This window comes from Alligator sinensis, unplaced genomic scaffold (genome assembly GCF_000455745.1).
Source record: "Alligator sinensis unplaced genomic scaffold, ASM45574v1 scaffold755_2, whole genome shotgun sequence".
In the NCBI taxonomy this organism is placed as follows: Eukaryota; Metazoa; Chordata; order Crocodylia; family Alligatoridae; genus Alligator; species Alligator sinensis.
In genome coordinates this window covers 1,057,665-1,069,618 of record NW_005841883.1, presented here as the reverse complement: position 1 = coordinate 1,069,618, position 11,954 = coordinate 1,057,665, and the positions used below count along the sequence as shown (strand labels likewise).

General features: G+C 42.0%; 1 protein-coding gene across 1 annotated transcript in view; it reads left to right on the top strand.

Moving 5' to 3' along the window:
* NBEAL1 (neurobeachin like 1) overlaps positions 1-11,954 on the top strand; it is a 135,972-nt gene that overhangs the window by 82,540 nt on the left and 41,478 nt on the right. Inside the window, 7 exon segments of the mRNA XM_014516902.2 lie at positions 2,980-3,068; positions 7,013-7,594; positions 8,498-8,673; positions 9,050-9,203; positions 9,851-9,979; positions 10,695-11,000; positions 11,112-11,261. Coding sequence (XP_014372388.2) covers positions 2,980-3,068; positions 7,013-7,594; positions 8,498-8,673; positions 9,050-9,203; positions 9,851-9,979; positions 10,695-11,000; positions 11,112-11,261 — 1,586 coding nt within the window.

Here is an 11,954-nt window from a genome sequence, read left to right as displayed (position 1 = left end):
TAGGGAAGTAATGGAGCCGCAGATAGCACCCCTGGCATCGGGGCAAGACTGGGCAGCCTCCTGCCTAATTAACACCTCAGTTATGTTCCATCAAGGCATGGTAGGCGAGACAGGTGCGTGGCATGCCCAGAGGCAGGTGGGGAAACTAGCACTGTGGCTAGTCAGGGAGCCCCACTTTGCCACACAGTAATATAGCTGCTAGCCGCTCCTCTCTTCAGTTAATTAGTATATTTTTAATGCAGTGTTGGTTTATGATTGTTTCATTTGTCATGTTAAATAAGTGTAGCAATTGGACACAACATAAACTCAAATACACAAAAATAATTGGGTATGAATTCCAGCTTCTCCAAACTTACAGCCATGACATCTCCCCTTCTGAAGTGATCAGACCTCAAGTACATTTTGTGATTTAGCTACCACAAACTACATATTCACAGTGAAAGTAGCCTTTTATCATTTGCTGTCATCTTTTAAATCACTTCTTCATGTGTCAACAGCTGGTGTTAAACTAGTTGTTGTTGTCAGCTCCACTTAATATTACAGGATTTTGTCAGTCCAGTGTATGAGATATTATCAGAATACGACTAAAACTGTTATTTTTATGGCAAATGTATTTGACAATGATATTCTCTAAGCAACCTCTCCTACTCTGTATATCTGCTTGTTGCAATTAACACTCAGATAAAGTCTGTTTTTAATGAGTTACAGGTTTAATGTCTATTCATAGAAAAGTAGGGCTGGAAGGAACTCAGGAATCATCTAGTCCAGCTTCCTGCTCAATGCAAGATCATCCCAGACTAAACTTAGTTAAGTGTCTGTTTAACCTGCTCTTGAAAATTGTTAAGGATGGGGATTCCACAGCCTCTACAGGTAGCCTGTTCCAATGCTTAGCCACCCTCATAACAAGAGATTCTTTCTTGTCTCCAGCCTCAGTTTCCTCTGCTCCAGTTTGATACCATTGCTCCTAGTTCTGTCTTCTACAGCCACACAGAATAGTCTGTCACCATCTTCTTTATAACTGCCTTTTAAGTATTTGAAATCTGTTATCAAATCCCCCTCAGTCTTCTCTTTTCCAGACTAAATAATCCTAGTTCTGTCATCTTTTCCTCAAATAATTTTTCCCAGGTAATCATTTTTGTCTCACACTGCTGGATTTTTCCCAATTTGTCTATATCCTTCTTGAAGGGTGGGGCCCAAAACTGGACAACTTTCAGGTGAGGTCTCACCTGCACTGAATGTAACAGAAGGATCACTTCTCTTGATTAGTAAGTGACACTGCTGTTAATACATTATGTTTTGGGGGGTTTTTTTGCCAACAAGAACCCACTGTTGGCTTGTATTGATCTTATTGTCCAGTATATCCTCCAGATCCTTTTCTGCAGTCATTCCGAAGTCTGTGTTTACAGATGAAACTGTTTCATCCTAAGAGCAGGACTTTGTACTTGTTCTTGCTGGATTTCATCCGATTAACCTGCAGAAATGTCTAAAATCATTCAGGTCATTCTGAATCCTAGCCCTACCCTCCAGAGTGTTTGCACCCAACTTGTGGTCATCTGAAAATTTGCTACACTGAGTCCCCAGATCATTAATGGAGATATTAAACAATATGAGCCCAAGACAGACTGTGGGGAAATCCACTTATTACCTCCTCCCAACAAGACATTGAGCCATTAATGACTATGCATTGAGCATGATGATGCAGCCAGTTACATATCTGCTTTATAGTCCTTTCATCTAATCTGTATTTCCTTAGCTTATTAATGAGAACATTGTGAGAGACAATGTCAAGCGCCTTGTTAAAGTTCAGGTATATCATATCCACTGCTCTCCTGCATCCCCACAGCATGTCACTTTATCATAGAAGGAAATTAATTTAGGCATGACTCATTCTTGGTGAATCCAAGCTGGCATTCTCTGATCACTTTGTTCTCTTCTGGGTGCTTAGAAATAGATTCCTTAATGTCCTGCTCTATCATCTTTCCAGCTATTGACTAGTCTATAATTCTCCAGAACTACTATTTTTCTTTCTTAAAGATGGGCACTATGTTTGCCCTTTTCCAGTCATCCTGGACCTCACCTGACCTCCAGGGATTCTCAAAATAATAGCTAATGGCTCTGAAATTAGTTAGCCAATTCCTTCAGTACTCTAGGGTATCTCTCATCTGGCCTTGCCAACTTTGAAAGTGTCTAGCTTCTCTAAGTAATCCCTAACCGCAGTGCCGCAGTAGTCTGGGATACCGTGACATCCTTTCAAGGATGGCATACAATGTTAGCACTGTTAGATGTGCAAACATAATTCATAAGATAAACTCAGAAATGTTAAATGGGAATTCCTAGTGCCCTGCTGTGGTCTTTCTGAGCTCTTCCCAATGGAAGAATTGGTCTGTTGTTTTTCTGTGGTGAGAAAACTGAGTGAAAACTAAGAGCTGGCATTTCCCCAGGTGTATCTTGCATCTAATGAAGAGTGCCTTGAATCTAATGAGGAGTACTATGTGTCCAACTAGGCTGAGAACTGCCCTACCCTGTTCTTCTACCACTCAAGGTGGTTTGTCTCCTTCCCTATCTTTACTGCCAACTGCACTCATCATCTGGTAGCTGACTTGATTTGCGAAGACTGAAGTAAAAAAAGGTATTAAATACTTAAGCCTCTCTGCACCATTCACAATTAAGTGGTATTGGACCACTTGCACATGGTTGGGATAGAGTTAGAAAAGCCTTTGAATGCACTTAGTTCTTCTTAAGGTCTCTTGCATGCTTCGTATTCAAAAGCTTGTCTAAATCTATCCCAGTCATGCATTTGATCCAGTAAGAGATATCACTCACAGAAATCCTTGCCTTCTTGTATGTTTCCTGGACCATCACAGGTACATCATCACTCCAACACTACCAAAATAATTGTTTGCTATTTCTCTATGTATAAAGATTGCCTGGAAGTTTTTGAATGTACTCTTTTTTTTTTCTCTTGGTTTCTCCCTGCAGATCCTGTTGTGAGTTATAGAGACCTAATAGCTGTAGTACACATGGGTCATAGAGCAGATGTAAATGTCAGAGTGGCCATCTGCAGAAAGGTAGGTGCTGCTAATTTGAAAATAGCAAGTAACACTAACTTACGGACACACAGGGCTTCAGCGTCTCATATATTGGTTATGGTATATGATGATGTATGTTATGTCTTTATACTAATTACATGTAGTGATGAAGCTTGATGTGCTGTTTGAAGCTATACTTTCAGTGATTTTTTTAAAACTCTTTGGCATTCAGTAAATGCCAAAGGTAATGTTTTCTGTGTCAAACGTTATGTATATATGTATACGTATATACGTTACGTATATGTATGTCATGTCAGACCAACCTGATTGCCTTTTATGATCAGGTCACAAAGGCCATGGATGCAGGTGTCGCGGTGGATGTAGTCTTTCTGGACTTCAGCAAGGCCTTTGACACCGTCTCTCACCCCATCCTAATTAATAAACTAGGCGACTGTGGCATAGACGCCTACACGGTCAGATGGATTGCAGATTGGCTGAAGGGTCGCACTCAGAGGGTGGTGGTGGATGGATCATACTCGACTTGGGGGGAGGTGGGTAGTGGAGTCCCCCAGGGCTCGGTTCTGGGGCCTGCGCTGTTCAATTTCTTCATCAGCGATCTTGATGTTGGGGTGGAAAGCAACCTGTTTAAATTCGCTGGTGACACCAAAATTTGGGGGGAGGTGAGCACGCTAGCAGGGAGAGAGAGATTGCAGAAGGATCTGGATAGGTTACAGGGGTGGGCAGAGAGGAACAGGATGCGTTTCAATACGGACAAGTGCAGGGTGCTGCACTTGGGTAGTAGGAACCAGCAGCACACTTATACGATGGGGAACTCCCTACTTGAGAGCACGGAGGCGGAAAGGGATCTTGGTGTCATTATTGACTCCAAGATGAACGTGGGCCGACAATGCGAGGTCATGGTTGGCAGGGCTAACCGGACCTTGTCGTGCATCCACAGGTGCATCTCGAGTAGAGCCAGGGAGGTGATCCTCCCCCTCTATGCGACGCTGGTCAGGCCGCAGCTGGAGTATTGTGTCCAGTTCTGTGCACCCCATTTCAGGAGGGATGTGGACAACATGGAGAGGGTCCAGAGGAGGGCCACCCGCATGATCCGGGGACAACAGGGCAGACCCTACAGTGAGAGACTGCGGGACTTGAACCTATTCAGCCTCCACAAGAGAAGGCTGAGGGGGGACCTGGTGACCATCTATAAACTCACTAGGGGGAACCAGAAGGGTTTGGGGGAGACGCTGTTTCCCCTAGCCCCCGCTGGCATAACAAGGAGTAATGGGCACAAGTTGAGGGAGAGGAGGTACAGATTGGACATCCGAAAAAACTACTTCACAGTTAGGGCGGCTAGGAGCTGGAACCAACTTCCAAGGGAGGTGGTGCTGGCCCCTACCCTGGGGGTCTTTAAGAGGAGGCTGGATACTTACCTGGCTGGACTCATTTGAGTCCCGTTTTTGTTTTTAGGGTGAGTGGTTTTTTTTTTTTGTTTGTTTTTTGGGTTGTTCTCCCGCCCTGGCGGGGGGTCGGGCTAGAAGATCTATTAGGTCCCTTCCGACCCTGAAACTATGAAACTATGAAACTATTTTTCTACAGATAAATGCAGAATCCACACAAGATTTTGAGCAGGTCTTCTTTTACAAGTTTTATTTTTTTTCCTGTGAGAGCATTTTCTTTCAATTTATTTTTTCATTTGTGTTTAAAAAGGTTATGAGCTTATGGAAATGCAAGGGAGGAACAGAATTTAGTTTCATCCTAAACTGTACTGTTTCTGGAGAAGGTCACTGAAATATTTCATGGCATAGGGTCAGGCTGAGACACTATATTGTCTGTTGCAGATTTCATCACAGTTTGTCAAGTTGGAAATGAGACATGATAGTAATGCTGGTTCTTGGTTAATCAGAAAATATATATGATTTGTATGTATACAGTGTTATTTGTCCTCTCTGTTACCACCTCAAGAGTTAATCACACAAATTTTGTAGTTTATTGATTTTTGAAAAGCAGTGTTCTGAATGTATATATAATTATGTAGATATGTATTCTGAGTATATTTTCTGGGAATAGTTGCAAAATAGTGCCTATGACTTAAAAACATTATTGATATAATGTAGTTAAATTTCTTTGCTGAAATAAAATATAAAACTTTCTTTCTATGTAGTAATGAATAAATGGGTCATTATGACTACTGACAGACGTTCATTTAAAGGCATGATGGTATCTGATCCCCAATCCCAACAATTGCACCTCTTGACATGCCTCACATGCGTAGGAGTAGGTGTGATTTTTGAGATCGGGGATCAGATCCGTATCATGCCATACTTGCCAGTGTAGCAGGAACCCGGGATCGTGATGAACTGGCAAGCTGAGAGTCAGATGCCTGACAGCAATCAGTTGTCACCTGGTTTCAGGGACTGCACTGAGGTCTGAAATCAGCCATCCAGAGCTACTCAGCATGGAGTTTTAAGTCCCCTACGGAGGAAGGCAAAGGCTTCCTCTGCTGCAAGTCTCTGTTTCCCTGCACTGGCAGCATAGCCAGGGCTGCCTGGCACAGAGGTTAAAGTCCTGGCATGGGGTAACAGAAGCTCCTGGCCGGGGGGTGTAGAGGCTTTCCCTTGCTAGGGACTTTAAGCCCTATGTGGAGCTGCTCTGGCTGGGAAGCCTAGCATGGGGGAGTCTCTCCTGCTTCTGCCAGGAGCCTCTTCTTCGCCATGCCAGGTTGCCTGGCCAGAGCTGCTCTGTGCAGTGCTTTTAAACCCCTGGTGGGGTAAGTTGAAGGCTTCCCTCTTCTACACTGGGAGCCTCTGCTTTCCTGTCAGGTAGCCCAGCCAGAGTTTGCTGGCATACAGTTTTTATGTCCCAGCACAAGGTAGCATAGCCTTCCCCCGCAGGTACTTTAAGCCCTGTACCACACATCTCTGGCTGGGCTGTCTGGTGCAGGAAAGCCTCTGCTCCCCCACTCCTGACTAGTGCTGCTCTGTACAGGATTTAAAACCCCAGAGAAATAAGCCAATGGGTTCTCCCTCCCCCCCCGGAAGCCTCTGCTCTCCTGTACCAGGCAGCCCAACGAGGGCTGCCAGTGGGGTGGTGTTCAAATCCAGGCAGGGAAAACCAAAATGGTTGGGCTGGCAGGACACGTTGGTTAGACTATTCCTGAAAAAGAACTCTGATATCAAGCATGGCGTTAGAGAGAGCAGGGCTGATTCCACAAAGGAAGATGAAAGGAAAGGCTTTCCCTCATCCAGCCTATGGGAAGGCCAAAAATCAGCTTTCTCAGCTACCTGCCACGTGTTAAGTTTCCAGGCACAATTTAATGTAGAACATTTTTATGGCTCAGTCCAGTCACCAGTTTGGGGAAGAAGCAGGGCGCAGCAGGGTAAAGCCCCCAGCCCATTCCTCAATCTAAGCAGTTCTTGGTCTGGGGAAGAGGTAGGGAGCATTGCCCTGCTGTTCCCTTCCCCTTCCAGACCAGACTGAGAGATTGCAGGCATTCATTTTGCAAGAGCGTTTTTCTGCAAGGGAGAACTTCTAGGTGTCAACCTGAAAAATCTTTTTCCTGGAAGGCGGATTTCTGGGAAGGTGGGTTTCCCCTGGGAGAAATTGAATGAAAGTTTGTATGCTCCTAATTTCTACCAGGAGAGCAGCAATTCTTATAGAAGCATGATGCCTGTACACAGCCTGAGTTACTTGTCATATACAGTAGAAGAAAATAATGTGGTTTACTATTTTAATTCGCACAGAATAGATCCACACAGGCTTAACTTTCTCAGTGACTGTGTTTCGCTTTCTATTGTGAAGAATTATCTCTGGATCTCATATTCTCAATGGTCATTGACTAACTGTGTCACAAGAACATTTTTCTGTACCAGGCATAAAATGGAATGAGACTATAATGTTTATTATTAAAGGCTTGACTGGCTACCACCATGTAGCATAAGTTAATTTTTACATGCTTTGGAATCTTGTGTTCAATGCAGGTGTTACATCTTTTGCATTACCAGCTGGATGCAGCACAACAGATTGGTCAGCAGTTGGGCTGGCAGGACACGTTGGTTAGACTATTCCTAAAAGAGAACTCTGATATCAAGCACAGCGTTAGAGAGAGCAGGGCTGATTCCACAAAGGAAGATGAAAGAAAATGTTCTGCTGAAGAGCTTCGGAAACACTATGCTGACAAGGCAGAGGGGGAGAAATCTGGTGGTTTTGCCTCGGTTAATGGTTCATGTGATCAGTGGAGTTTGGAAGATGGCAGATCTGTAGATGCTGCTGCTCCTTTTTCTGGGACACTGCTGGAGGATACCTCTGTGGCTGAGATGGCTTTTAGGACAGAGGACCAAGAAGAGTTATGGCACAGTAATACTTCATGCTTGAGTTTAGATTTGTCCCTTGTTGATTCCTATGTGCTGGCTGATGGTGGGAATCAAATGACAGACAGCTTACCCAGCACACCATCACCTGTGGAGAACTCTAAACCTTTCTCTGGTCAGCCTGATAAAGAATCAAGCACTCTAAATGATATGGGCTTCAACCTTGATCTTTCTTTATTTGAATACCAAGGAGTAAGTAATTCTCCCCTTCCTCAAACACGTTTGACTTCCATTTTTATTTTTAATGTTTTTTTAAAAGCTCACCAGTTATACTGTTTTTTCTCTGAGAAAAGGGCAAACCAACTGGCTCTTTCATAGTGGGTGGCAATGCTTCTTTTTACTCAGTAAAAACATGTTTTTGAAGCACCTATATTAAATTGGTTATTTGAAATTGAAACTTTCTTCAAATCTGTCAACCAGATTTCCTTATGGCCATGAAAAATTGTGCATGGACCAAATCTGTGGTACCAAGGCTGAAATGTTAAATTTGTGGGTAGAGAAAACCAATTCGATTAAAAATCATAACAAGCCGCTATTGCAGCAATAATTTTATGTTAGCATTTTGTTTAATAGACCTTTTAGACCAGAGGCTGGGGACCTATGGCCCGTGGACCAGATCTGGCCTGCAGAGCCAGGATGTCGGTAGCAATTCTGTGGTGTGGGAAATGGCACACGGTAGTGTTCCTCTCCCTAAGCAGTTTTTCTGCCACCTACTGCCCCAGCCCTCCCTTCTCTCTCTCTCGTGCCCCCTTACTGTGGCCATCACTTTTGCTTTTGAATTAGTCCATGGTGGGAGTTGGTGGTGAGGCGTAAGGGGCAGTAGTAGCTGCAAGAAGGATAGAGCAGCCCTCAGCACAGGAGGGGAAAGCTAAAACAGCAGCAGCAGCGGTGGTGGTTGGGTTACAGGCAGCAGCCTGCTTTTGTTCCCAGCTGCCTCATTTCAGTCCACAACTCCCTAAAGTTTAACAGTCTGGTCTAAAATGGGCATTGGCAAAGATGGATGAAATATGTAATCATTGTGTACTGTGATAAATAACAAACTTTTTGGAAGCTTTTTACACTAAAAAGAGTACAACTTTTTTCACCATTTCCCAGGGATCTGAAGATGACCTCACACAATTGCTCACAGATAGTTTGCTCTGTGTAATGTGGAAAGGTCTAGAAAAGTCTGATGATGCTGCCTGGATTGAGAGGGGACAGGTGTTTTCTGCATTGACCAAGCTGGGGATATCCAATGAGTTGCTGCGACCTTCAGATGAAATAAAACTCAAGTGGGTACCATGTAATGGCATATTTCTTCTTTTGGAAGAGAAGGTGAAAGAGATGGTGTTACGGGTATTGTTAAGTTCTGGTGACAGAAGTTTAATAGGTTGTCTTTGATCTACTGTTGTTCTCATGCAAATATTATCAAAAGCATACTTATGCATCTGTATCTATTCAGTAATGGAGTTTAGTTGACAAAACTTATATGTATGCCTCTGACTTGCGTGACTCTAACAATCTTCTTTACCTCATTGGCTTATAGAGTAAAAGGCAATTACAGCACTACATATGTTTAGGCTCAATTAAATATGTAAGCTGATTTTTTTTAAGCCACTTATTCTCAGAAAATCTAATAGTTGCTTTGGGATTTTGTTTTCCATTTAGCTTGCTAGAGAAGATGCTGGAATGGGCAGTCACTGATAACAGAGATGCAAAAGCTCTCCTAACACATGCTGAAAATGCTTTTCGGCTCCTGCTCATTGTACAGGATTTTTTACAGGCAGAAGGGCTAGTCAATTCCAACTTGTGGACGGAGAAGGTAAGTAAATTTAATATGGTCTCAGATATTTATTAACATGCCAGTTTGGGTGATGTCAGCCCTTTAATCGTGTGATATTTTGTCTATTGACAAGAGATTAAACAGCTTTAGCAGTTGATAGGGCAGTGAATTTGACTGTACTCCATTGGTGCTAGTTTAATAATAAATTATCATTGTTTAAGTTAAGTAAACGTGAAAAAGGAGAAAGAAATGGAATCTAAATCAGTGACTGAACTAATGATTAAGTTTTATAGTACCTATCCTTTAGATTAGAGCCTTTTATAATCAAAGCAATCATGTTTATAACTGCTCTACTTTTTGTGGAAATGAAATTTTATAGTGATAATTTAGAGAAACAGGATTTTTAGCTTTATGTGCACAAATAATTTCCTTCTTGTTTTATCAAATTACATTGTAATGCAAATTGCTTTTGAAATGCTGAACTCTGTTAAATTGGTAGTTGTACTTCAGTCCTACAGTATATTTATTTTAATCACTTGGTTTAAGGTATGAGGACGGTCTGATTTATCTGTAGATTTCTCAGCTCTTCAAAATTACTGTGCAATCCCATAGTTGTATGAATATCTGAAAACTATTTTTTTTCTCTTTTTATTTTATGCCATACAATTCTTTCACTGTTAAAATAGCTCTTGGAAGAGCTGGTGACTCTGATGGATGACCTGTCAGTTTGGTACCCCGATGGCCTGGAATCAATCAAACTCTCCCAAGTGCAGGTGCAGTTGCTTCTTGGATTCATTGGACAAGATAATTTACAGGTTTGTTACTTATTTATGCATAGGGTACTGTGCAAGACGCATGCCAACTATGTATAGTAAAAGCTGTGTTAACTGGCCTGAGTGGGGTAAGGGGGGTGCTAGGTATCTAAAAATTCCGGTTATCTGAGGCAGGGGTTTTCAACTTTTTTGAAACCCCCTGGGGGGTGCGGGGAAGCGCCATGTGTGAACATCCCGTGCAGCCCCTCCCCCCCCTCCCCCATGTCCAGCCGGAAATTCCGGTTAATAGAGTATTCCAGATAGCAGAATGCTAGTTAACACAGCTGTTACTGTATATAACTATTAGTGAATATAAGGATTAAGCTTACCACAGTGGGTTTCCTGTAGATATCCTTGACCTTGTAAATTGGACACTTCAACAGCTTTTACCACATGCATATTTACTCCTGTTTGTCCTCATCCCCTTAAAGTAGTTGCATATTTAACTGATTAAATGAAACTGTAAACTTTTCCTTGGTGCATATATGCAGTAGTTGCCACAATGGGGCAGTGATCCAGACTGAGGCTTTTGAACACTTTAGTACAAAAATATTAGCACAGTGTAGTGAAATCTGATCTGACTTATTGTGAGTTTCTGTATACCTGAGAAGCAGCTTGCAGTATGCATGCATCTCTGGTAAAATGTTAAGTGCTTGCCACTAACTTCATAGATTTTTGTGTGTTGAATTTGTATTTGCTTTTCTTTTTCGCTGTCTAGGTTTGTGCTATGGCAGCAGCTAAGCTAAACACCCTCCTTCAAACCAAAGTAATTGAGAGTCAAACTGAGGCATGCTACCTGCTGGGCAAGATGGAAGGCATTCTGAGTAGATCAATCAAAGAGAAGACAGAAACATACTCATTCCTGATTCCTCTGGTTCGAACACTGGTATCCAAAATTTACCAACTTCTTTTTATGAACCTGCATCTACCTTCATTGCCTTCTGCCAATGGCAGCCCTTCTTTTTTTGAGGATTTCCAAGAGTATTGCAGCTCTAGTGAATGGCAAATTTATATTGATAAATATGTAAGTAATGGCTTCTTCTGGGTATTCATCTGTTTTCTCTTTACTGGGGCGAAGGGAATCTACTCAACCATCTTGTTTGGTTTTTTTTCCCAAAATATTTTTGTTTACCAGATTATTCCATACATGAAACAGTATGAAGACAATACGTTCAGAGAGGGCCGTGAGCATATGGCACTTTATTGGAAGGACTGTTATGAGGCTTTAATGGTGAATATGCATAAGCGAGACCGAGAGAGGGGAGAAAGCAAGCTGAAATTTCAGGTAAAGTTTTTAAGTTTCTAAAATCTATTTGCAGTGTTGCACGAAAAAGTGGAATCACCTGCCAGCAGGTGAAGGAGTTTATTTGTAAGGTGATCTCTGACCCCAGTATTCTGAGGGGAAAAAAAACATACCAATGGCATATGCTACAAATGTGCATCTTGGAAGAACTGCTTTGAAAAATTTTTAATATCAAATCAAGCTGTAAAATTGAGTTATAGTAGAACATGTATGCCCCTCTCATAATACATTATCCCAGAATTATGCCTAGTGTTAGTTGCATCTTTTTAGCCCATTTTGAATTACCGAAAGCTGTTAGTCCCTACTACATTATGTCTTAAGTTAATGAATTTTTTTAAAGTTATTTTAATGAAATGAAAAAGGGTCAAAATTGTACCTAACATGAACTGCTCCCACATTAAACTTTGCTTAATTTTTGTGTGCAGTGAATTAAATCAAAACTATTTTTTCTGTGTTCAGTTAAGATTGAAATTTAGTAGTAAAGGTACTACTTGCAGAAAGAATAGCAAATGTGGAAAAATAGCAAATTGCTTGCAGGAAAAATAGCAAATGTGGCATGCAACCAGCTTGGCTTGGCAGAGAACTCTTTGGTGAGCTTAAACAGAAAAAGGGAGCTTACAAGGAGTGACGGTTTGGACAAACAACTTTGGAGGAGTATAAGAATATTACTTTGTC